The sequence below is a fragment of the Balaenoptera acutorostrata genome, chromosome 7 (genome assembly GCF_949987535.1).
Source record: "Balaenoptera acutorostrata chromosome 7, mBalAcu1.1, whole genome shotgun sequence".
Taxonomy (NCBI): Eukaryota; Metazoa; Chordata; class Mammalia; order Artiodactyla; family Balaenopteridae; genus Balaenoptera; species Balaenoptera acutorostrata.
Genome location: NC_080070.1, coordinates 46,837,688 through 46,865,240, shown reverse-complemented (window position 1 = coordinate 46,865,240; position 27,553 = coordinate 46,837,688). Strand labels below are relative to the sequence as shown.

The window sequence follows — 27,553 nt, the reverse complement described above, 5'->3', positions numbered from 1 at the left end:
CTTTCTCCAGTTGCGGCAAGCGGGGGCCACTCCTCATCGCGGTGCGCGGGCCTCTCACTATTGCGGCCTCTCCCGTTGCGGAGCACAGGCTCCAGACGCGCAGGCTCAGCAACTGTGGCTCACGGGCCCAGTCGCTCCGCGGCACGTGGGATCCTCCCAGACCAGGGCTCGAACCCATGTCCCCCGCATTAGCAGGCAGACTCTCAACCACTGCGCCACCAGGGAAGCCCTGATTTTTTTTTTTTTGATGGTTCACGAAGAGTCAGAAAAATCACTGCAAGTCACGGGGCTTGTGTTGGAAGGTCCAGTGTCAACATGGGAGTGATCTGCATGCAATGGTTCACTGGGTTTGGCTGGGCATCTCTTCCCAATACCATATGCAAGGGCATTGCTCAGGTAGCTTGAAATCGGCCACGGTAGGAGTATTTACGATACAAAATTGGCAGATGCTACCATCTAGGCTTGTTCCTGCAGAGCCTGTTGTTTAACACTTACCAGCACAGCACTGTTACCGTGTTCACCAATGACAGAAGTGTAAATGACATCTCTATTGCCTACACAGCTCTATCCTAGGATAAATGTCCCTCACCGAAACACTGTTTCAATCTGACTTTAACAAAAATTTGTTTATTTTAAAGTCTGGCTTGGGTAGGATGTTTGTTCCCGGAAGCAGGAATACCATACAGTGGGATTTCTTTGGAAGACAGGTAGATGCCCTCGCCCGTGGCTAATTAGCTTCTTACTCTAGCCGTTACTGAGCTCAAGATCGGGACATTCTTTCCAACGTGGGTCAGGCAGCCTCCCCGGATCCTTAGCCCCTTGCCTGCAGAGAACTGCAGCTGCTAGAGAAGGGTTTGTTCTTGCTCCTACACTCAGAATATCCAGCCAGATGTTGTATCTGTAGGCTCTCCTGGGATTAGCTCTTATCACAGTGAGAGGAAGATAAAGGCAGCTGAGGCTTAACCAGTCAGCTGCCTTGGACCTACTCCCTCTGTTGCCTGACTCTTCGCCAGCCCTGGGACAACCTTAGTTTCTCCCTGGCGATCTCCTAATCCCCACTTTCTGCAGGATCTCCCACCACTCCTGTTGCTCATAACTACCTGGTAGCCAAACTAAATGACTCCCTGCCCCGAACATGTCCCATGCTCTTCTACGCTATTTTTTTTTCCTAATAGAAGAGGTGACTAACACCCCTTGAACATTGTTCTAGAGTTCTGTTTTCACGTTCAGTGTGTACATTCTACACTTCAGATCATCTACTGATTTTTTCTTAGCAATCTGCTTTAACTGCTAAGAGCTCTCACTGCTTTTTTTTTTTTTATAGCAGCCTGCTATTTCTTTTTAAGTTTATAAATGTGATAGCTTTACAAATCTCTTGGAGAATAACGTACTTAAAATTTTCTTTTGTTTTCAGCATTAATTCTGTGTTCTCTGGATATAGTTCTTTTGTTTGCTAAATACTGTGTCTCTTGCATGCTGGAGTTTTTCTTGGATGTTTGGTGATTCTCTGTGGTCTGTTCATATTATAGATGAGGATCTAATTTAAACAATGTTATTAGGAAGCGTTATTTCCTCTGCTCAGTTGAAACTTCCTATCTGCCCATGAATTTGTGTTCTGATTTGGAAAGCCCTACTTCTGCTGGCTGGAGGGAGGAAGAAGATATATAGGGCAGGTCAGGCTTTCTTTTCAGGTCTATGGGTGGTTTTTCTTCTGGGTTATGAAGACCAATTTCTTAGTGACCATACATTTGTTAGAATGCTGTGTGCTTCTAGAGCCCCATACCAATTGTTAAGTCTCTCTTGTCAGAATTCTGAAGTCACAGAGGACTCCAGAATTCCATCCATAGCCAAATGCCAAATCCAGAAGCATGAGATTATGGAATTGCCCCAACTTTTTATTGCCACTTAATTCATTAACTAGCCAGTCTCTCTTGTCTTCCTTCTAGCCTCTGCTGCTTCTGGGTTTGGAATTATTAGAGTTTCTGTTGGGGAAACTCACCTGGACACAGAGAATTCTCTTTCATTTGAAGTGGTTGTAGGTTTTTCAGTTGCATTTTCCCTTTTTCTGTTACATATTAGAGAAAATTCTCCTTGCTCCAATCTTTTGGTACTATGCTGTCCAGCTTTTGAGTGCTGCTGTGTATTTAATTTTTTATCTTCTTCCTGCAGTTTAAGGGAATTTGGGGAGAGAGTGGTCATGTGTCCTCAGCTTTCTAGAACTGGAAGTCTCCCTTTCTTTTTTTTAACAGTACTTATTTCTGGCTCAATTATAACTATACCTGTAACTTAACAAAACAGAATTTAACTGTAGCACTGTCCACACTTGTGGCTTGCAAACACATGTTTAATGAAATAGCGTTAATCACATAAAATACTAGGGGTCTGTATTTTAACTAGGATATGTAACGGTGGAGCTGCCTATCTGTTCCACATTTCCTGACTCATCATTGAAGAAAATGCTACTTTTTAATCTAAGCCCATTATGAGGTATGAGGCACATTAAGAACTACCCAATTCTTCTCTCTTTATTTTTGAATATGGTTTAAATTATATCTATTAATTTCTTTTGTATTTTAGTAGGAAAATGTTATTTAAAAACCCACGAAAGCTTATGGTGCTAATAGTCTTTTTAAGAAATCTTTGTGCAATGAACATCACATGTTATTCTCTAGACCGTCACTGAGTCTATGGTTGAAAAATACTGAGCCTTTTGCTTAATGCCAGGATTTATTGTTTCTTTTTCTAAAACATCATTATTGTGGGCCTAAAGCTAATTTTTCAAGGGAAGGAATGTGTTTTAAAGATAGAGAGGAGAAATGCTAATATTTTCCCATTACAACTTGCTAATTTGCAATAGAGTTACATTTGAGCAGAAAATTCTTAAATATATATTTGTGAATATCAGTTATAGTACCTGGAATCTTATACTATAATCACATGATGAATCTATTTCAGTTTTATTGCCATGGCAATTAACCACTTAAAGATTTATTCTGTTTTCGTAATTCTTCTCTATATTTTGTCAGATGGATGAAGTCACTCGGTATAAATCTAGAATTCAAATATCTGACTGAGAGAATAAATGCTGTGCTTTAAATTGGTCAGCATGGCAATGCAGAGAAATCCTAGAGGGTTACAGATGATATCAATCACTTGCTACACTCATGACTAATTTAATCTCCTTCTTACCATGTTCTCCCATCAGCCTAACACTGCATGATCTGTCAAAGTCTCTGCCACAGTGTGACTGGGCCAGAGATGAAACAAATTGTTCAGCCAAACCTATTTGGCTACCATCTGATTCGGGTTTTGTAATAACACATCCTGGCTTGTTTGAAATTAATTTTTATCATGGTCTATAAGGAAGGTATTTGATTAACAAGCTAGAGGTAACATGAATTCAGCACTTATTCTGGGTCAGGCACTGTTTTTAGCATTTTGCATGTATTATCTCATTTAATCCTCACATCAATACTATGAGGCAAGTGCTACTGTTAGGTGAAATATCCAAGGAAAAAAAGTGAGGGCCAGAGAAAGTCACCTGCCCAAGGTCACACAGATGGTAAGCAAGGGATCCAGGATTTGCATCTGCATGGGGTAAATCCACAGTCCATGTTCGTATAACCCCTTGCTTTAAAAGAACAAGACAATTTTTGTTTAGAATTGTCGGACTGTATATTAAATATTTATATGTAAATACAATAAGTGGCCCTAAATATTAAATGAATTGTATCTGATTAACTGAAGGATATGTATACCCAAATATTTTATTTGAATTAATTCAGCTCATTTATGGACTTGAAAAAAAATAAAGCACATTTCCATTAAACTACCTGTCAGTCAAATATTTTCTTAGTTTATATTGACTTTTCCCTTCTATTAGTCTGAATATATTGGCTTTTACTCAGTGTTCATACCTTCTAATCTGATTTAAAGAATACCTTTCCTATCCGTTTAAACTCTCTGCTTGTCACTGCCTTTCTGGACCTAAATCCCTCCCGAATGGCTTGAGACTGACCACCTTTGCTCATCTGTTCCATCCCTGAACCCCGAGGCAGACCTAGGTTTGGGGAACCTGGAGTTTATATGATTGGGGTGGAGGTGGGGCAGAAGACTTTTAACACAAATAATGCAAAGTGCAAAAACACAAAATTAGGTCCAAAATGAGTATTTAATTAAGGTGAGCAAAGGAATCACAACACATTAGAGATTTTTTAAAAGCTGGAAAATACTACAAACATTAAGAAATCCAAAAATATAGACACACACACACAAAATATTTTTAATAGTTAACTGGCTGACAACTTACAAATACCTTTTCCCCCTACATTATTTTTTTTCTGCATAATGGTTGATCTACCCTTCATATAGCAACAATTTGGTAATACAGTTTTTAAAAGAGTAGAAAGCTAAGCCAGTCTTTCATCTACCACAGTTGATCACAGTATCACTTTTGTTTAATGGCCTATCATTTTTATCCAAAGTGTGTGTGTGTGTGTGTGTGTGTGTTTACAAATCAATTTAATTATTAACAAAGACGATATACTTCACATATGTTCAAATCAAGATTTTGTAATTTCACACTTGTTTTATTGAACTTTCCAAAATGGCTTTACAAATGCCAGTTAAAATGGTACTTTTTTAGCTCTATCAAATGTGTTATTGCATCAAAAAAAGGGGGAAATGTATGGTCCATTTATACTTGGATATGCTGCCTTATCAGATGCATTCCTGACAGGAGAGAACTCCATTTGGCCAGTCCTGGATGAGACTGAATGTTCCACTTACGATGACACATATCTGATAATTGGAAGAATTTCCCACTACTAGCTTCTGGCTTCGTATTTCCCCCCCATTAGCACAATGTACTATAAGACACACTCTATGGTACAGGACCTTGAGGGTTAACTCAGCCTACTTGGGTAGTAGGACTATTCCAGAAAGCCATTCCTGCACTTAAAGAGCCAGCAATAGTATTGAATGACTGAGGACCACAACTCCAGACTAAATTTATCCCCAACTCAGCTTTCCTTAGCCAGATCCCCAAAATTTCATCTATAAGGAGAGGTCATGTGAGAGAGAGAGAGGCAGAGGGGCAGAGGGGCAAAGTCAGATGTTCATCCTGAGTCTTTGCACACACTCTGGACCAAGATCCAGGTACCCAGGGCCCAGAATTCCTTTCCCAAATGTATTCTGGGCTGGTTTCCTCAGCTGCTGACCTGCTGGGCCAGTCCTTGCATAGTGAACCATGCTTTCTCAGCCTCAAGTGATGGCCAAGGGGAGTCATGGGTGGGAAGAAAACGAGGGCAGGCTAGCACCTAAAGGCTGTCTTTCCCCACACTGCCAGGGTCCAAGGAGAAATTCCAAGAAGTCAGATTATTCTCCATTTGAACTAGGCCTTCCCATTCATTATACAGGCACGTTTGTCAAAAGAGGAGGATAGGACATATTTTATTTAATAGTTTGTTAGCTAGATTTATAACTTAAATGTTTTACAATGAATGTGCAATCCTTGTATTATCAAAACTAATAATGAAAAACTTGTCAAATGTCAAAACATGCAAACAAAACTTTAAAAACCTAATCTGGACATTCCATTTGGGAACTCTTTTTGGTGTGTCAAGAAAGTGCACTAGGCCATCAGTCTGCTATATCTTTGGAATCTGGGAAGAGTTGAAGGGACTTAGGCGGTAACATTCAGCATCCCCAAGATCCCAATGTTACCCACCAGAGTTCCTGGCCTCCTTAATCAATAGAAACTGGTAAGAGGCCAGACAAGAAGTTCAGGCAAGGCTTTAAGGGATTTGTGCTGCAGCACGGGGGAGCGAAAACAAGTAGCAGGTGCCCTTGCTTGCTCCCCGAGGGGGACGGTGCGAGCTGGTCCCTTATATGGGGTGAGGGTGGGGGGGGGGGGGTCCAGGGGTCGGGCAGGAGGGGTGGCTTAGGTTGTCTGCCCACCCCCTTGGTGGTGCTGTGTGCAGGGTGCATGTGCAGTACCCTGCTTTTGCTCCAGACACCCTACTTTTGCTGGGTGTTTGGTCTTTCTGTATCTTGTTCATAATTTGCCCCAACTGCACATGCTCACAATTATTTTTAGTCCTTTATAGTGTCTTTGTATTTTGTTGCTAAAGGAGATGTTTGTCCAGGTGCAAGCACCTGCAGCAAAGGGTCCAAGGTTCCCACCTGCCTGTCTTACCCAGGCCTGTGGGACAGAGAAGGCACAACAAATGCTGTTCCAGCTCCTGGAAAAATGCCCTGACAAAGCAGGACACATACTTCAGGGCTTGAGCAAGTAGAGGCACATCTTGCTGCTCATATGATAGGTGCCTTGTCACCATGGCTGAGACTAATAAGCAACATGACCCTCATACCACTCCTGAGGGATGGAGCAAAGCATAGATCTCACAGCCTAAGACCATTTTGGATTGGTGGGGTCAGGCACTCAGTATGCTCATGATCACATAGCCAGAATCTGTAATATTAGTAAAAAGACATCATTCTTGGATGAAAGAAAATTATTCTCTTTGGGAAGAGAGAAACAGTAACACTAAGCAGGATGGTGAGTTTTCATTACACAGCTCTTTAAAATTCTAAGCACTGTTATTTGTGTTGTATAACACTTAGAGAATGATAGAATCAGGACACATTATTAGGAATATAAACAATCAGATACCTTCTCCTTACTCATCAACTGTTGTCAAGTACCTGCCGTGGGTCCCCTCCTAACCTAACCCCGATTCTGTGTCCCTCTGTGTCCAGACTTGGACAGAAGTTTTAAATTCTAAGAGGCTGTCCTGAACATCCAAGCTTCAGGACGATCAGGCCAGCACTCCCTGCGAAAAGAGGAAGTGGCCCTGGCGTTTTGTTCAGCTCTCAGGTCCACATGGTGTTCTGCCCCACATTGCTTAGGAAAAGCTGGAAGGGAGAGATCAGCGCCCCACTAGGGCTCCTCAGTGTGATTCCCTCCTAATGATCCTTTTCCAATCAGAGGGGAGTAATTTCCCTCCACCTCATTATTTTCCTGCCTAGCTTTCCACCCTTTGAAGCTGAGTTTTTCCTTCCATTAACAACCAACCAGGAAAGTGTACTCACTAGTACTTCGTACTAATCTTGTAGTTTTATAGCCTGACCTCTGACCAATCTTTTGACATAAGTGGTTTCTTAAAGGGGCACTGCCTTCTTTTTCTAAACTTATTAAAAGACATTAAAAGGTATCCTACTTTTTTGGGGGGGGGGTCCCCTGGAGAAAATCATACACACAAAATACTGTTGTCTTTTATTTAGGTGGTGGGGTGCCTTTTTGCCTGTCTCTATGTCAGGTTCCACATGGTGGCCTGGGTGCTCAGTATTCAGAAACCAGGCAAGAAATTAGCATTTCAAACTGATATTATTCTCTCATAAAAACAAACCCAATCCAAAAATGGGTGGAAGACCTAAATAGACATTTCTCCAAAGAAGACATACAGATGGCCAAAAAACAGATGAAAAGATGCTCAACATCACTAATCATTAGAGAAATGCAAATCAAAATTACAATGAGGTATCACCTCACACCAGTCAGAGTGGCCATCATCACAAAATCTAGAAACAATAAATGCTGGAGAGGGTGTGGAGGAAAGGGAACCCTCTTGCACTGTTGGTGGGAATGTAAATTGATACAGCCACTATGGAGAACAGTATGGAGATTCCTTAAAAAACTAAAAATAGAACTACCATACGACCCAGCAATCCCACTACTGGGCATATACCCTGAGAAAACCATAGTTCAAAGAGAGTCATGTACCAAAATGTTCATTGCAGCTCTATTTACAATAGCCAGGACATGGAAGCAACCTAAATGTCCATCGACAGATGAATGGATAAAGAAGATGTGGCACATATATACAATGGAATATTACTCAGCCATAAAAAGGAACGAAAATGAGTTATTTGTAGTGAGGTGGATGGACCTAGAGTCTGTCATACAGAGTGAAATAAGTCAGAAAGAGAAAAACAAATACCGTATGCTAACACATATGTATGGAATCTAGAAAAATGGTACTGATGAACCTAGCGGTAGGGCAGGAATAAAGATGCAGATGTTGAGAATGGACTTGAGGACACGGCGGGGAGGGGAAGGCTGGGATGTAGTGAGAGAGTAGCACTGACATATATAAACTACCAAATATAAAATAGATAGCTAGTGGGAAGCTGCTGCATAGCACAGGGAGATCAGCTCGGTGCTTTGTGATGACCTAGAGGTGTAGGATAGGGAGGGTGGGAGGAAGGCTCAAGAGGGAGGGGATATGGGGTTATATGTATGCATACAGCTGATTCACTTTGTTGTACAGCAGAAACGAATACAACATTGTAAAGCAATTTTACTCCAATAAAGGTGTATAAAAAATAAACAAAGGGAATTAAACATTTTAAAAAAACTGATACTATTCTCATCTTTTAGGACAGGATTAGCACTTGGTAAACACATAGAGTATTTTATGCATACAATATAAATGGATTCAGTTAAACAAACATTTATTGAGCACCTGCTGTATGCAGGACACTGTGTTGAGTGCTGTAATGAGTGCTGTGTAGGTCAACAATATGACCAGGATTTACGATTTGATAGAGCATATGCCTTTACGTGGATATACAGTGGTCCCTCGGCATCTGCAGGTGATTGGTTCTAAGACCTCTGCAGATACCAAAACCCATGGATGCTCAAGACCCTTACATAAAATGGTGTAGTATTTGCATACAACTTATGCACATCCTCCTGTATATTTTATATCATTTCTAGATTATGTCTAATGCCTAATACAATGTAAATGCTATGTAAATGTGCACTGCAAATTCAAGTTTCGCATTTTGGAATATTCTGGAATTTTTTTCCAAATATTTTTGATCCACAGTTGGTTGAACCCACAGATGCCAAACCCTCGGATTTGGAGGGCCACTTGAACATAGAATTCTTAAAGTTCACAAAGTGAATAAATACAATATGACCAGGTGATGGAGTAAACATCTCAGAAAGTCAAGAGAGAGTTGGGTAACACATGTTAAGATTGGGGAAGACAAAGGGAAACCATGATTCAGATTTTCTTTCTCATATTTTCTTTCTTCTAAGGTTTTCTTAACCGGTGTCTTTTCCCAGCTCCAATAATAAGTCTCCCAAACCTGTCAGTGGCTCCTCAGGTCTCCTACAAGGGTACAGCATTTTCCATGGTCTGGAGTCTGTATTCAAATTGATAGACAGATTTATAATGTTTGCAAACATCTTAAATATTTAGGCTTGCAGTGAAACGTCCAAGGAAATATAGTCAATTCTTAAAAGTGACAAAACACAAATAATATTACAGTACACTCTTTGCTGGAAATACACAAGTCATACTTGTCTCATCCTTAAAGCAAGATTTTGCCATTACTTTACTAAAACAATGAAACTGAGACATTACCAGGACTTTCTGAGCAATACTATGGAAGGACTGTTGAACTGGTTTTTGAAAGACTTGGGTCTAATTTAAACTCTGCTCCTTGCTAACAGTGTGAGTTTTGGTGAGTCACCTACTTCTCTGCTTTTCCATATCCAAGACTAGTAATTACATTTATTTACTGCAACATGTCAAAAAGTTTGTTGTGATAATCCATGTAAAATAATGCTTAAAGGTATCATTCAGAAGGAAAGCATCACTGTTAGAACAAGCATTGAAATAAACTCTTGGGTATAGTTTGGTTCCTGTTTCACTAGTTGTTAACAGTTATCAATGTTGTGTTTCTAATTTTCTTCACTGATCTTTATAGAATGTTTCTTTTCTAATTTCTCCACTTTTTCTAGCTTAGGATCAAAACCCGTAAGTCTTTTACAAAGATGCGCACCTTTGCATCAGTTTGAGAATAGAAACCCTTTGGGGTCGTTTCCCTCATGTAACCTTGCTCCCCTTTCTGGTGAGAACATCGTTGTTTGGTATGAATCAGAGCCAAAGCATATTGCCTTTTTGTATTCTCAGCTCCTGTCTTCCTCCCTCCCTCTATCACCCACCCTGCCTGTAAATAACAGAAGCAAAAATGTGCAATTGCCAAATATAAAGTTGAGAAATCTCTGTCACTAATTTTTTTTTCTGAATCATAGGTTTCTCTTGTCAGTTTAACTTTTGAAAGTGGCAGTAAAAAGAATTTGGCAAGACTTACAGAATGAAATGGAGTGACTAAAGCAGAGACTTCATCACGATGGATGAAGAGATCCTTTCCAGGACAAATTCTGGAAGAAAAGTGGTTGATCTGTCTGATCTGACAACCAGGCTTCATGGTGGGAATGACTAAGGAAGAAAAGCAGTTGCCCACACAAAATACCCTGAGGGGCTCTGTGGAGACACAAGTTCCCAAGAAAACGAAACACTAAAGGAAAATACAGGTGAGAGACATATTCCCTACTCTTTAGGCTGATTGTTCTTCTTTTAGGCCTGAGACATGAAGTTCAATTAAAATATTTGTTTCTCATCGAGCATGATGCAAGTTGTGTATCTCATTCATTAGGGAACTTGAACTCCTTTTAATGGAGGCATGAAATCTAGCTGTGAAACCCAGATGACATATCATTCTGGCAGGATCATGAAGAAGAAAGTTTAAACTCTGAACAACTCTTTTATCTCAGCATTCTTAAATCAGCTAGGTGTGTGTGTGTGTGTGTGTGTGTGTGTGTGTGTGTGTATTCCTTGTCCTTCATCTTCGAAGGAAAAACAGTAAAAAGAAAAAGGAAGTGGGGAACCAGGAAAAATAGATGAGCGTCGGCTAGCATTGGAGACTGGGTGCTTTTGGTTTTTCTCCATCACTAAATGTCTATGTAATAATAAGCCTATATATTTTAAAACATATTTGTTTAATATGATAAAAATAAGAAATAAACCAAACCTCTAATTACATAGTTTGAAAGTCAAAGCTTCACACTGGTTAGGTCAAGTGCCCTCCGACTCGACATGCTGGGCTCTTCCGTAAATGATTCAATGGAGTGACCAGAAACCTAAAATTGAAGCCATATGGAAGCTTACTGTGCACATTAAATTGTGTGTAGCAGTGTTAACAACATCTTGATTTGTGGCTGCAAGTAATAAATGAATTATATTAATTTTGTTGCTGCAAGCTAATTTCTCTGGAATTACTTTTTAATAACCAAGCATCATGTTCGCTGGTAAGATTTAAATACATTTAGGAACAAATTTGTAGACTTTTAAGTAATGCTAGATTATCATTTTGAAAGTTTAAGAGTTAATTTTCTATTTCCCCTAACACCAAATTTTTAGAGAGAAAACGATTTTGGTCCAGCTGGACACCTGGGTTGATAAGCAATGGCTGTATTACTACTCAGTAACAGTTACCTTCCTGGTACAGCCAGGTGGGAACTGAATTGTTGCAAGTATTTTTTCCCCTGTTTTATAGGTGATTTGTCTTTATCATATAGCTTATCATTTTCCTCTCCCCTGCCGGATTGAAACTAATCATGCTTTCATGTCAGTGCACAGCTTTGAAGATTATGGTTGGTTGTCTTAAATGTCTTAGTTTGGTGGCGGAGAGTGTGGGTTCCCTTGGATTGAATTTTCATCCCAGCGCTTCTTAACTGTGTGACCCGGGGCTAGTTTTTGCGTCTCAGTTTCCTTAGGGGGTTAATAATAGGATATGCCCCCCAGGTCGTTGGGACAATTAAATGAGAAAGTACACGTGAAGTGTGTAGGTTGAGACCTGCCTCGAAGAAGCCTCATTAAATTGAGCTGCTGTAATTCTCTGGGAGAGAACGAGGTTCATGCGAAGATAGTGAGGCTGCAGGTCAGGCAGATCTGGCTGAATTCCAGGTCCACCATTTATCACTTGGACAAGTTGCTTCACTGTTCTGAACCTCAATCTTTGTCTGGAAAATGAAATTCTCATACCAGACTCATCTCCCTGCACTTTTGGGAGGAATATATAAGATGAAACAACGTAAAGAAGTATAACATGGTCATGGTCATGTAATAGTTTCAATAAATTCATTAATATTCATTTCCTTTCTCTTCTGTGGGAAGTATTCTCAGCTCTATTATTGTGGGTGTGGAGCGGGGTCACAGCTAAGTCAGATGGCCTATTTCTCCCTTGTGTTCTTAGGCTCCATGTCAAAGGAGACTTCTGACAATAGCGAATAGTGGTATGAAAAATCTACACTCGCAAATCATATAACAAATGTTTATATGTGAGTTTAAAAATGTATTGTTTTGGCTACAGATTTTTCTTCCGAATTATATTCGATATCAGATAATATTAAAATTAGTTGGCCTTCCCTGAGTAACACAGACTGGCGATGAATGGAGGAGATAGAAAACTAGCCGGTACTTGAAAAATATTGTTATTGAGTAATCTGCCTGTGAGCAATTGGAATTTTACCATCAAAAATGTTCAACCAGTTCACAAATAATAATAATATTACTGGGGGGGGGGTGTTGGTGGTGCTGGGATGAATTGGGAGATTGGGATTGACATATATACACTAATATGTATAAAATAGATAACTAATAAGAATCTGTTATATAAAAAATAAACAAAATAAAATTCAAAAAAAAAAATAATAATACTTATTGAGTACTCACTATGTGCCAGACATGCTGAGTAATTTATATACAATATCTAATTAAATCTTCCCCTAAATGCTATCAAGTAATTGTTATGGCTTTCACAATTGCAAATAAAGATACTGATGGTTAGAGAGGTTCAAAAAAATCACTCCAGTCACTTCCTAAATTGATTGTTCAGCTTAAATGATAGAAGGGTGTAGAGTGGTCAGTTTTGGCCTTTTCTTGTTACCATCTGATTTCGTGACACAGAACTTTACAACAAAGAACTTTAAAAAACTTTAGAGCAATATTGTTCCAATATCTTGTAATTAGGAACCATGTTTTAATTTGTCTGCATGGTCCTTAATAATCCTATCCAGAAATCAAAGGCCTGGTTTGGTACAGTTATGCTACATGTCCTGCAGTAATTTTGAGAGGAATCTGGGGTAATAACTGCAAATACAGAGAACTTATCCTGTAGAATATTTAACACCGGAGGGGGCTGTACTTGGGAGTAATATTAACTATCAGCCCTCTGGTCTTACTCTTCTTTTCTATTCACACCCCACACTCTGGGTTTGAGTCCATTCATACCTCCAAGTCTACAACTGCAGCTCAGACATGTCTCCCCAACTCCAGACTTAGAGAGCTGCCATTGAACCTTTTAAACATAACTGAACCATTTGTGTCCTCTCCACTAAAGTTTTTGATTTACTAATTTATATTTATCTAAATATCTTTCTTCTGTCTTGGACTCCCTGTACTTGGAGAGTAGTGTCTTTTTCATTTTTATGTCTTCACACCTAATGGAGTTTCTGAAGAATAGCAGTTTAGTAATGGATATTTGTTGAATGAATGGGTGCTCTTTTGGCCTTGATTATTCACGATCCAAGAGAGCAGGAACCACGCCTAGCCTGCTCACCACTGTGTCCACCCTCTTCCCGGCACCCTCTTTGCAGCACGTGGCGCAGGGTGGCTCTACTGAACAGCCTCTTACCTGGGTGAAGGACACATGGGCATCCTCACCACACCAGAAACTCCAGGAGATCGGGGAGCTTGTCTCCTCCTATGTCACTCTATCCTCACTGCCCAGCACAGTGAAGGACTCATCAGAGTAGGGACACAATAAATAATTGTTGGGTGAACAACTCTTCTCATTGAATCCTCCACTTTTCCCTCCTGTTGGGACAGGAAAGGTGAAGACCAAGACCCATTATTTTGAGGTGTTTTTGAAGGCACAGAGCAACTGCCAAATTATTGCCCTAGTGTTTTGTAAGGAAGGTTGGTAATATTTCCATTCCTCTTTCCATTGGCCATTGTGTCACAAACTAATTGAAATATATGTCTATAGAGCCCTGAAATATCCAACTAGGAAAGTGAGGATCTGGTACATATTCCTTTTTGCCCACAATTCCAGTTCTCCAGGGGTGCTGGCCAGTCTACATTCCTGTCTAGATCCTCTGTGATGTGACATGGGACCCCCTTGCATAGTCACCCAATGGGAATTTGCAAGTCTCCAGATGCAGCAGAGGATAAAATTTTAAAAAGTCGTTGGGGGATATCTCTTTTATTTTCCAAGTCTGGGAGAGGGTCTTGGAGAACATGCACAAAGACCAATTTTTCCATTATGACAAGCCCACCATCCTAATTGCGACTCCATGGCACTGCTTTTAAGACACTACCATGAGGAAATCTTACTTAATGTTCCCAGGGTTACAGCAAGTCTGGATTCTTCCACCACAAAAGAAGAGTGACAGTCCCAGGTCAGGATCCACCAGGATGTCCCCTGTTATCTCGAGTCATGTCTTAACACACACACACACAAATCCTTCATGACTAATTTTACTTCCATTATATTTTGAGAAGAAATAGATACGGCATGTTCAGCAAGGGGGATTTGAGAGTGGATGTATTTCAAAAGTGTACCAGGAAAAATGCCAAAATAGTTGGGACTCATTGCTCTCTAATGACATATCTCAGGTCTTCTACATGTTTATCCAACTTTTTGTCGGGAGTGCTGACTGCTCAAAGGCTGGAAAGAAAAACAGCCCTTGTGTCTCAGCAGATCACACACCTGTGATATTCCTGACCGAGGCTGCTGCACAAAGGCCAGCGTGACTCATGTTGTGACTTTACTTTCTTCTTTAACAAAAACACTAATGGCACCAGGAATTCCTCCTCTTTTCCATTGTCTGTATCCAACTATCTTGCTGAGAGCTGGAAAGATATTTCAGTTTTTCTTTCCTTTGCCTTTATCTGTCACCCCAAAGATTGTGTTCATTGTTTAGTGATGTGAAATACCTCTGGCGTTGGCATTCCAGGAAAGTATGTGGACCAGGTAATGAAGTAGCAAAGGATCAGTAGGTGGAGATGGAAACTGAGAACTGGTATTCCAAAAAACAATCCGCGGGTGATTCTGTTGCTGAGCAAAACATGGGAATCCTGACCTCCAAATCTAGGACGTGACTGGATTCTTGCAGGCAATTATGATGGGTCCTTTAAGCCTTTTTTGGTTCTTACGCTATACTCCAATATAAAGTCTCTGAACTTACTGGGGTCCTCCTCCCTTTCCTGACGTTAAAAGGATTCTGGTTCTTTACCATCTTTGCCTCAGAGTTCTCATTGCAGTACTGCCTTTTTCAAACTCTGGAGAGAAATAAGGTCCCTGATGTGGCACCCTGGCAATTCCTGTCACATTGTAAAAGTCATCCCTGGAAATTGGCAGGTGAGAACACAGGGAATTCTCACCTTTCTGGTGTGATGGGGTCTGACATAAGATGTAATACAGTTCACAAGATTGGGTGCAGGTGTATACAGAGCTTGGGTTCTCTGGCTTTTTCATACATTTATTCCACCATAGATATCTTCCAGATCAGGGGCTTTCCAACATTTTTGACATTTGATGTCGTAAAATATATAGTACCGTGTGTGTGTGTGTGTGTGTGTGTGTGTGTGTGTGTGTGTGTGTAGCTGAAGCAAAGTTTCAGATGAACTAGTACTTCCTTTTACTATGTGTGAGGGACTCTATTTTTCATTCTATTAAAAATATATTGATTAAGTTCACTAGACTAAATTTGTATCACAGTGTGTAACCTCTATCAAACCTGCACTTAGAAAAATATTCATACTGTTCAGATTTAGCAGGAGTTAATACGTTTATACCATATTAGTAATAGAAATAATATCTGGTTTCATCAGCTGCTTGCTTACTTTGAATCAGGAAGTGGGCTAATCACTTTTCATAAATGATCGCATTTTATCTTCACAACCCTATGAAATATGTGTTATTATTCTCACGTTAAAGGTGAAAATCTGAATCTTATGCGGTTGCTCAGTGTCAGTTGTTGGATATGAAAGGTCTGTGCTGCTTTGCCTTTGAATTGAGGTTATCCTGTAATCAAACTAGAGCTTCTAGCCCTAATTACAATCAATGAATCAAGAACTTAATGAGCGCGTGCCCCGTAGGCACACAAAGAGGATTAAACATTGCCCCTGCTCACATAGGGTGGACAAGCTAGTCAAATCTCTACCTTAAATAGCAATGTATGGCCTAAATAAGATTTTGAATATAACATAATATCTAGACAGTGAAAATTTAGTTGACAATTATGTGATTGAAACAATAGGGCTGTGACTTCAGAGCAGCATGACATCACTTTAGCCTAGAGGGACCTGGGAGGCTTCATGTAGGAGGTGGCCTTGAAGGACACATGAATTTGAAATGGTAAAGAATAGAAATGAGGACATCTCAAACAGGTGGAGCAATGCAAGACACAAAGGAGGATGGACATGCAGTAAACAGGCTTAAGCAGGGATGTATTTCCATAGAGTAGAAGTTGTCTACCCTTGCTCCTCATAGATATCTCAGGAGCTAGGGCAGGGATGGGGGTGTCTTGGTCTTGGCTCACCACACCTGTCTTTACCAAGGCCAGAAACATTTTCATGTGCACACTAGCTCCCGAGAAATCATTTGAACAAAGTGTACTGATGCTTTTTTAAAAAAGTGGGTGAGGACCATTTATATAATGAAACAGGATATCAGGTTGGAAAAGTGGACTAGACATCCCATACATAAGGCCTTGGGTGCCCAACCAAGGGGCAAAAATCTGAGAACTGGCTTTGTCCACCTATGTCCATTAGCTCTGTGCCCAGGGGCAAGTGACATGACTTTGCTGATTCTGTTTCCAGTAAAATAAGAATCATGGGAATTATTATCCCTTACCTGGCACCCAGGGCCTTGTATGAGACCTCTAGTCAACTTTTCCAACTTTTCCATGATAAGTTCCTAGGAGTAAATATGGTGAATATGTGAAAAGTGTTTTGTAAATTCTAAAGTCCTATATGATGTCGGCAGTTGTTTTTACTTTTAATATGGAGAATTTACACAAATGAAAAATTTTATCATTTATCAGATAGTAAATGAGAACTGTGAAAGGTGTTACTCCAAGGGATTGGTGTGTTGGAGTAGTTTGGGAAGATTAATCCGGCCTTGGGAAATTAGCTGGAAGGAGGAAGCGTGGAACAGGGGTGATTAGCTTGGAGGACAGTAAATTAGTCAAGATGTGAAGGGATAAGGGGAAATCAACAGAACCTGGAGACTAACTTCAAGGGCAATGGCCAGAAAAAGAAGGAAATATGAGAAACATTTAATACTTTTTTTTAAAAATTTTTTTACAAAATGCTTTTCACATTCATGCTCATTTAACCAGAGAAGGCTCAGAGAGTTTATTCACGGGAAGTTTCAGAAATGTTCTAGATAAGGCTGGAAGGAGGGGGTAGTGTTTTGGAAAGTGTTTCACATGTTGAGTTTTAGAGGACAATGGGATATCCAGGTGAAGATGTTTGGTGGGCTGAAGTGCGGATCTGGTAGTTTTCATATAGAGGGGACAGGAGGAGGAGAAATGGGCTCTGCAAGACAAGGAAGAGGTGCAAAGGGCTGAGGAAAGGTAAGAGAAGGGAGGGCTTGTAAAGCAGACAGAAGAATAGTTTAAAAAGTGTGAGGAAATCCACGATAGCTTGGGAGGGCAGGGGCGGCCAGAGAGACAGCAAAGAGAATAGGGATTGAATAACAGTCATTCGACATCAAGAAACCATGATACTTTGTATGATCCTTATTTTACCAGAAACTAAGAACCTGCAAGGTCGTGTTACTTGCCCAGGGGCATAAAGCTGAGGGACATAACTGGACAAAGTTGGGCCCTCAGACCTAACACCCTTGGATGATCTTCCGTATCCCCTTACCTGGCACCCAGGGCTTTGTATGAGATGGGATCTCTAGTTAACTTTTCCAACCTGATATCCCAATTCTTTTTATCAGTGGTTTTTACACACTTTTTTTTTTCTTTTTCCTATTTATCTACCTATCTATCTATCTATCTATCTATCTATTTATTTATCTCCCTCCCTCCCTCCCCTCCCTGCCACCAGCCCAGGACGCCTGCCTCCTTCCTTGCCACGTAACCCACACCCCCAACCAGCAGGTGGAGCCACACCTTTTCCTCCCGCTGCCCCTTCCCCTCCTGCAGGTGCCCCAGCGAAATGCGCCTGCGCACTGGGGCCAGTGCTCGGACTGCTGAGACACCGGCTGCTTCCTGTCAGCTGGGGCAGAGGTCTTTCTTTTGAAACATCAGTGTGCTTTGTTAAAACGGTATCTCGGGAGTAAGTATTAAAACATATGCAGCCTCAGATGGTAGAGGTGGAGGAAGGACTACAGCAGATTAAAGAAAGCAGGTGCTAAAGAAGGTGAGACATTCCTTGTCAAGTACCTATCGAAGAACTTTGCTTAGGAAGGGAAGGGAGCAAAAGTCTAGGTGGGGCCTTAGAGTGAAGAAGGGTGTTTTGTTGTTGTTTTGGTTTGGGTCTCCAATTTGGGAAGAAAGTCTTATATACATGGCTGGGTCTCTGCCTAGGTTAGAGCATCATGTTATATACTTTAGTGTGAGAGGGCAGGGTATAGACCCTCCCCTTCCTATGCTCCTAGTATAGCGTTACTCAGAGGAAGAACCTGAACCTTGTCCTACTTTGGGTTTCGACTGGAAGTCTGATTAATAGATAGGGTCCCTGTTGGAAAGGGAGGATACCCCACATATACAGAACGTCTCAGATGCATCGAAGACAACTCAGTTAACAGGTCCAAGGGGAGACAAGCTGCAGTAGCTTTGCGAAAACAGGAGGCCATGCTTGAACCTACCCTGACCCAGCTCCCTGGGTGGCTGAGTGCCCTGGGACCAAGAGGGCTGGGTGATTAAAGCAAGAGACCCTTATCAGGAGCTCAAGCACTCTGCCCTGTTCAAAATATGAACATGTGTTTCCTTATAAGCCAGAGACCCGCAGAGAGGTGATGAGAGAGAGAAAGCAGTTTCAAGGGGGAGCACACATGCCCAGAAGACATTTGGTGGAGGTCAAAGGTGGGCCAGTGCCACCAGGTGGGCCACAGAGTAGAACATAGCCACACGATGCTTCATTGGAGGTGGCATTTGCATGGGCAACCTGGGCATGGGGACATGACTGAGAAAAGGCACAGGTGGCACCAGGATTGGTAGATGAAATCCTTTCCTTCCATGCCTTCAAAATACAGAAAGTGAGAGGCTTGAGGTCTTGCATTTTGCATGGGAAGAAGGAGGACTGGACTTAAGAACAAACCTACGTAGAATCTATAAGCTGGGGGAGCCAAAGAGACCATTTGGTAGCATGCATGTATGTAGTCAAAGAGGAAAAAGATAGTAGAAACAGAAAAAAGAATACTTGGGAAAAGTATAAGATCTCAGAGAGAAGAAGGAATTGGTGGATAGCAGAGTTAAAGGCATTGGTCTTGGAAAGAGGTAAGCAAACCTGGCCACATACAGCTGGGAAGGGATGAGGATCACTACTAAAAAGAAAATAAGCTAAGACAGTCTCTTATCTGGCAGACTGAACTCTCTAAGGCAGGTGATGCCATGGGCGGCACAAAAGTGTCATCTTGGAGGCCAGAAGCAGTGCAGTGTGAGGAGACAAAGATCAGTGTGATCAAGACAACCCCTTGAGGGGCATCAGTGAAGGATGGTTGTACTGCAGAAATGGTCCTGTTGAAGTTTGATATGCAGTGTATCTCATGAGCACACAGATGGAAGACATGCCCTGGAACGTTTCCCTCCAGAACTGTTATGAGGAATTTTAAAATAATTTAAAACTATATTGAACACCTGTGATGTGCAAGGCAGACTGCTGAAGTGGTCCTCACAGTGTATAAGGTGAGGCCAAAGCTCTTGAGGCTTCAGAGTTTAGAAGGAGAGGCATGGCAGAGATTGCTAGGTGCCTAACCAACATCCATTTTCTCCCTCTTTCTTATTCAGGACCTGAATTTATTCCAGGTGGCAATATACTCTGATAAAAAGGATATATTTTACAGCTTCTCTGAAATCTAGAAGTGGTCAGTGAGATGTAAGTATAAGTCATGGGGTGGGGCTTTCATAAATATTCTCTAAAGGGGTCTGATCAGGTGGGTGGGACATTCTTTTGCCATCCCCTTTCCTTCTTCTTCATTGGAATGAGGACACAATGGCTAGAACTCCAGCAGCCATCTTGGGCCATGAGGTGAACTTGAGAATGGAAGCCCCATATTAAGGTTAGAGGAATAGAAAGGTAGAAGGAACCTAGGCCTCTGGTGCCTTTGGACAAACATACAAGTCCTACTTTATCTACCACTTCTTTTAAATGAGCATGAAATACATCTTTATTTTGTTGAGGCCACTTACATAATATATATATACACACACACACACACACACACACACTAATCCTGAGATTAAATATGAGATTCACATAACTCAGCTCAAAAGAAGAGATGCTTAATCAATTTGAAAGACATTAATTATTAAAAGGGTTCAGAAAATAGAAATACCTCTCATCCTCTCATGCTGGGAGGTAAAGGAAGCATGGGGTCAGGAAGAGAGCAAGGAGTTAAGGTGTCCTGACCTCAAGCCTTCTGGGTGCTGTGTACTATCTCACTGAGGCTGCAATAAGAGGTTAGCAGTGAGGCAGATTTTGACCCAATCTGTCCGACTCCAAGCCTTCCTGATCCTCAATTGCACTCTCTATTCTATACTATTTCCTCTTCCATTGGAGTGATACCTTAAGAGGTAGGATTCTGTAATGCATTGCATCTGTGATGTTGGTATATGAATGAACAGTTCATATGATTTCTCAGGGTTGCAGTCAACCAGGAACAGGGAGGGCCCTGTTGGGGAAGAGAACTGACACTCTGTCCTTGGTGAGTGTAAAGGTGGCAGCTGGGTGATTCCCATGCCAGAGGTCATCAGTGGGATCTGAAGGATAATTAAGCCACAGGGATCAGTCCCACACACCCTGATTCTATCAGTCCACTGAAGGAGAGAGCACACATCAGATTTGTGCATCCAAATTATGGAAGAAATTTCATTCTCTGTAGGGTCTGTGCCTAAAAATCCCACTCTTGCTTGAATTCCTTACGAACAAAGCTCTGAGATGAGATGCTTCTTCTGAACGTTTGCTTCTTCCCCAGACATTCAGCCAGCTGCTTTTCTTCGCAGCTCTCCCATATTGCCAGAAGGGAGACAGGAGAATGCAGCTCCTGTTGCAATCTCTAGTTCCAACATGAGTTTGTGACCCTCGAAAGACTATGCGGTGTTCAAAGGTTGTCTGGACCAGCAAGACACTGAGCAGGCGCAATGTGGGTCACCTTGGAGCAAGGGTGTGGGAACACCGCACCCATTCTGCTAATGACCAAACAGAACTGCCTTAATTTTCTTTTCTTTTTTTTTAAAACCAAACACAACAGATTCTTCTAGTTCCAGATGCTTCCTCACTTTCATGCTCTTTGCTCAGACAGGGTGAGCTCTTTGCTCAGACAGGGTGAGGGCCTTAACGAGGCTGGGCAATCCTGGACACAATCCCAGGGAGGGCAGGTGTTGTGCGCGGATTCGACGAAGCAACCACGAGTCACTCCCGCGTCGGCGACAGACAGGGGACAGGCAGCTCTCTACCTAAGGCAGACTTCTCTCTATCCCTGGAGGGCACACTGCCTCCTCCTTCCCGACTCCTTCGCCCCGGCCCTCGCGGGGTGTGAACGGGCAGGTGTTAACACACCCGCTTAGAAGGGCGCGTCCGTCACCCACCGAGTCCCGCGCCAGCAGTTGCTGGCACCCTTGCCCCTCGGAGCGCGGCGGCCGCGCGCGCCACAGGGTCGGGCGCTTAAGGCAGAGGGAGCTGAGGGACGGGGGACGCTGAGTCTCTCGGCCTCGGCTCAAGAAGCCCCGCCAGGCGCGGAGGGGCAGGACGGCGCAGCTCTTAGCCGAACTTGGGCAAACTGAAGCTGCCGCCGCCGCGCGTCCCCCATCGTGGCAGGCAGCACGGGTGATGGGGCGACCGCTTTCCCGCCCTTCGGGGCCTGGCCACCAAGAGGTCGCCTCCTCCCCAGTTCGGGGCAGGGTCTGCCGGGCGCGCCCGCTCCCCCCGCGGTGAAGTGTCTTCCCCGGCCTGCAAGGCCGGAGCAAGAGCCGCGGCCCCCGGGCCCCAGGGCGCCCACTGCGGGCGGGACCCGGGCAGTGCAGCCCGTGTCCCTGAGCCCGGCTGACTGCAGGCGACGGGAAGCCGCCTCCACCTCCTCCCCGCGCCCTCCGCGAGGCGCCGTCGGGCCTGCGCCCGCTCAGTCGATGCCCGCGGGGCGCGCAAGTGGGCAGCGTGGGCGCAGCCGTGGAGCGCGGAACCCCTGCCTCGGCCCACCCAGCACCGCGCGGTCCCGCCATCGGTGGACCCATTTCTCCTGGCCTCACCAGCCTTCGCAGCTGTCCCCATCTTCCCCCTGGAGGCAACCTGCGCACGAGGGCCTCTGGAGTGAGGTCACTGCCACCTTGATTTTTATTTTAGAAGGGTCTCAGTTCTGCTTAAGAGGGTGAGCTCCTTTGCGCTATTCAAGTAGGGTTTAAACTTATACTCACACAGAATTTAGTCTCTAATCGGCCAGACTTATTTAAACGGCACAGAGTAAAACCTTCCAGTTTTAACATCCACTCTGGTGTTTGCTGGAAATTTGCCACCGAATTTCGGCGCGAGCTGAAGGTTACCAGGATTTATCATTGTTTCCCCAGGATGTTTAACCCCCATGGGCGCCTCTTCTTTCATTTAAGATACTTAAAAAAAAAAAAAAAAAAAAAATTCTTGTGAGCACTTTGGCCATTTTGTTTAAGAAATTTGTTTTATCTCGCCCGGTTTTGAAATCCAGAACTATGTCTGAAATGGGGAGAAGGGAGTGTTGGAGACAGAAACCAGCTGTGTACCAGGAAATGATAAGTATCATGCAAAAATATCACAGCTAATAGATGTCCTTTACGAGTGGAAATATCTATGTTTAATTGCTTTAAAAATGTGGGTGGAAAACCACAATTATACATTGTGATAACAAACCTGTACAGATAATTTCTGAACAATACAAAACAAGTGCTGAAAATTTTTTCTTTAGGATTGATATAATTATTCCAAAATTATGACACCACCTACCCAAATATCATGTTGCCCCATCTGCAAATCCTTGAAGAGGAATGGTTACCGATCGAATGCATTTAGACTCGTCCTTAATAAAAAGAAAATTGCATAGCTTTTTATACTGTTGTACACCCTCAAATGCATCTTCCAATATCATTGTCAGCTTAGTGTTATTCTCGATATTTAAAATGTTCAATTTTTCAGAGATACATTGTATATAAATTCCTAATAATTATAAACACATCATTTTATTCATCTGATTTTTAATAACATGCATTTTTATAATTACTGTACAACTGAAGTAGACACTGAATTATGCTGTGTGCATGTCTTTATTCAACAGTATATTCTTAGACACCTTGTTCCAACAAATTAAGTGAATTTAAAAGAAAATAAAACATGAAAAAAATATCCTTCCAGTAGAAGCAGAATCACAGTGCTTTACAGACAAAAGGAAAGGAAAAGAAGTTCTCATAGGAAAAGAGATTTATTATTACATAGAAAATTCTCACAATAGTTGAAACACACTCCAGAAACTAGTAAACACCTTAGCTAGAGTTGTGCCTATTACTCAGCCCACAAGCATCTGCTTTGTCTTAATTAGAAGGGGGAGGTGAATGACCACTGTTTATTTTCATTTTCCTCATTAATTATGAAAAACTGCATTTAATTCATCTTGCATGGTGAGAGGTTGGCTGCGCAGATGTAAGTCGTAAGGGAAGTGGCTGTCGGTGGGCAACCTGAACATGGCACCCTGCCCAAGGGGACCCCTGGGTGGCACTGCACAGTAATGCATGCCGTAATTGTAATTTTTGCCATAGTCCAAGGTTTCTTCTTGCTTCAGGGAAAATATCCCATTATAGTTAATTGGGGGAGGACTTAAGGGACCCTCAAACTGAGGGCTGGCACACTCAGGGGAAGTGCTTTCATAGAAGGATTCATACGCACTGCAATAATTGTAGGGCTTCATGGACTTGGAATTATCAAGAGTTCCATGCCCTGGGGGAGGGGTGAGCTCAGGGCTGTGGTAGGGTGGGTAGAAGGTAGAGTAGGGTGACCTTGTGTGGTGCGCCGCCTCCCCACCCTGACCCATCAGGAAACTCCTGGCATTGAGCTGCAAGCAGCCTGCCACCAAGTTTGTAGTTGGCTGGGAAAGACCTTTGCATAAGTTTTGGACGAACGTGAGCAGATCAGGTCTCTTGCCGATTCTCAGAATTTCAGAAAGTGCCCAGATGTAGTTTTTGGCCAGTCGTAAAGTTTCTATTTTGGACAGTTTTTGGGTTTTAGAATAACAGGGGACCACTTTTCTTAAATTGTCCAGGGCGTCGTTGAGGCCGTGCATCCTGTTCCTCTCGCGCGCGTTAGCTTCCTGTCTCCTGAACTTGACCCTCTCCAGTCGGAGCTTGGTAGTCTTTTTTTTCCTAAGACCCCTCCTTCTGGGCAACCCATTTTCATCTTCCTCTTCCCTGTCTTCCTCCTCTTCTTCCTTCTCAGTCTCTTCTCCAGGGGCCCTTTTGATGCTCTTTCCTCGAAGGACAATCTGTTTGGAAAAGCTTTCTGGTTTCTTAATTTGCTTCTGGTCCTCGCATTCTCTAGAAAACTTTCTGCACATCTGGGATTCTGGCATTACAACTGACTCATCAAACGGTAGTGTTAACATGGTTCTCTAATCTTAAATTACCTGAAAAAATGCCAGCACAATATTTAAAGTGTTTTCATTTTTAAAGTTTATACACTTAAAGCATATTCAATGACTTAATCATAAGAATACAAAAACATGAGAAAAAGACTGATTTTTACATTAAATAAAATTTTTGAGTTTGTGCAGCCTAGTAATTATTAAAGAAAACAATGACACATGCAATAGGATTAATTTATACCAAATTATCAAAAGAAAATAAAACAGGAAGTATTTATTGTAATACCACCACCACCTCCATTTCTCTTTGATTTTAAACTGATTTTTAATACACGAAAAGGGCAGTGAAATTCAAACAAATGCAAAACATGATATAGCAATGCAGAATTTCATTAATTCCAATTCCCCTGAGTGCAAAATGAGAAGAGGCACCAGTTTTTAAAATAAGAAATGCTACCTCTCCATTAGCTGACAAATTTGTGGAGATTTATTTTTTAGAAAGAAAATAAGCCTTAACTTTATTTGCTGTATTATATAACTGTGAATTTAGATAAGTGGCTGTTGAAATACACCAATTTAAAGAAAAGATTAATCAGAGCCAATTTAAAAACTGCTTTCTTTCTGATCCGTAAAGAAACATGTAAAAGAGCACTCTTTTCCCAACCTTCACCAAAAGAAGCGAGGGGGAGGATTAGGCTAATTTGGGATAAACTCTATAAATAAATTTTAAAAATCACTGGCATTATTTTAAGTCAAGAAAAATATTGAGACTGCTTTTCTGTTTTAAATTTTTCTCAGTGTAATTGTCTGTTTACTGCTGTTCAAATCATCCTGACAAAAAACACTCTCGTAGTGTTTTTGTTCTACGAGCCACAGAAGTCTCCCTCTAGCTAATATCTGACAGGAACGGTCCAAGGATTCTGACTGCAATTGTGCACGTGTATTCAGAATCCCGAATGAAAGGGGAAAATAATTTGTGTTTCAAATGCAATTTTGGCTTTCGTTTGGCGAAGCAGCAAGTATTTTCATCTAAAGTCTTCAAACAACTAGGCATGTTAAAACAGAGACTTTTTAATTTAACAATCTCCAGCTCCCTCAACACACACACACACACACACACACACACACACACACAAACACAAACTCTTAATAATGTCCACATACTTGCAGTTACATAATAGCCGTGAAAGTATGTGATAATTACATCATAAGAATGAAATATGATAAGAAGTTATAGATGACAAAAGACCATATAAATACTATAAGACAGTGACACTGTATCTTTAAATACTTGCATGCAAAGCCAGCATCAATTGAAGTATATCTTTATTTATATTACCTTAGGTTTTAATTTCATTCAATAATCAGTTTTCATTTTGGATCTTCCACATCTTTTCAGGCTGAGTGTCGCATCGTCTCCTGGAGTCTCTAGATCTGTGTGTATCTGCACTATCTCATTGATCTCTAAAAAGTGACATTGATGCCAACTGCCAGAGCTGGTACCCATGCCATCTGCTAGTGACGTCACAGGGCAGAGAGAACCATGTGATCCTCTCTCTTGGGACCTTCATTCTGCACTGATCATCTGGCATCCCTGTAAGTGGGTACCAGCATTCATGCATCAACACAGAAGGTTAGACTGATAGGAAAAAAATCTGCACCAGCCTTTCACATACAGTAGGTGCGTTTCTCCTCGAGCTGCTTCGGCTTCACTGGCAATCTGTAGAAAGAGCTGTGTTAGTGTTCAGTTTCGCCCTGCCAACGGTGCAACTATTAGGTAGTCGTTAATATTCCCTTCATTTACAAGGTGGGCTTTTGTGTGAGCGAGAGGTTTTTTTGTTGTTGTTGTTGTTGATGTTTTGTAAAGATCACCATCCCATTTGTGCACCTGGGTACCCAGGGAAAGAAAGCCGTGAAAAGGAGCTGAAATCAGGAAAATGGTCTTGAGATGCTTAACCAAACCAAGATTTGTGTAAGCGAACAGGGATCAACAAAGGTCTCCTTATTTCCTTTCATGGCATGTAACTTATGGGTGTGTGTCTGTGTGTTCTCTTATTGACATGTAAGACTTCTGTGCTTCTTAAGAATTTGGAATAAAAGAACAGTTTCTCCATCTGGGGTCTGTGAAAGACATCCTCAGATGCTCCCCTTTCTACACTTGCTGGTATCTTTCAACAACTTTTCAGAGAGATTCTTTGTATATCTGTGTAAAATGCAGAGACAACTGCAAGTCCACTGTGAAAGATTTCAAACTACATTCTTATGTCCTCTACCCAAAGTCACAACTTCACTCTCTTATTGCCCTCTCTTTACAGCCTTCACTGGCCTGTCCCTTCTCATTTCATTTCATGTCATATACAATGAACATAAAAATTATCACTTAGGTTTTTGTCTTTCCCTAGCATTTTGCTGAGTATTTTAGTCAAAGGTTAGCTTTCCTATTTTTTGGAGCTTTCAGATTTTTTTCTTTCTCCTAAAAATCATCCCCTCACATTTTTCCCCCTCTAGATCAAAATTATTTTAAATATCTTCTCATCCCTGTATCAGTGTCCAGTTGTTTTTCTCTGTCAGATTTATTTCATATTTATCTTTTTCTTCCACTTTTCCCTTTTGGTTTCTTAACAAAAGCAGGGTACAAACAGTTAAGCAAAGCTGGCAAAGCCTTACAGATAAAACGAACTGTGAAGCCAGAGGCAAACCTCGCCTTCTTCTCCTTTTCTCTACTCCCCTGCCACCACCAGCCCCCTACCCCTGAAATAAAAGGACATTTTATTTCAGGATTGCCTGTCACTAAAGTTAAAAGGGCGCTTTAAAAAAAAATAAAAGTTTAAAAATAGACAAACACAACCTTTGTTGTTTGACA

General features: G+C 41.7%; 1 protein-coding gene across 1 annotated transcript; it reads right to left on the bottom strand.

Moving 5' to 3' along the window:
• Positions 1-23,394: 23,394 nt before the first annotated feature.
• On the bottom strand, positions 23,395-26,107 carry NEUROD6 (neuronal differentiation 6). The gene is made up of 2 exons (XM_007175241.3): positions 26,030-26,107; positions 23,395-24,732 (listed from the first exon to the last, which is right to left on the bottom strand). Exon 2 carries the CDS (start codon positions 24,709-24,711, stop codon positions 23,698-23,700), a length of 1,014 nt encoding a protein of 337 aa, XP_007175303.1. The 5' UTR covers positions 24,712-24,732; positions 26,030-26,107; the 3' UTR covers positions 23,395-23,697.
• Between the last annotated feature and the right edge of the window lie 1,446 nt (positions 26,108-27,553).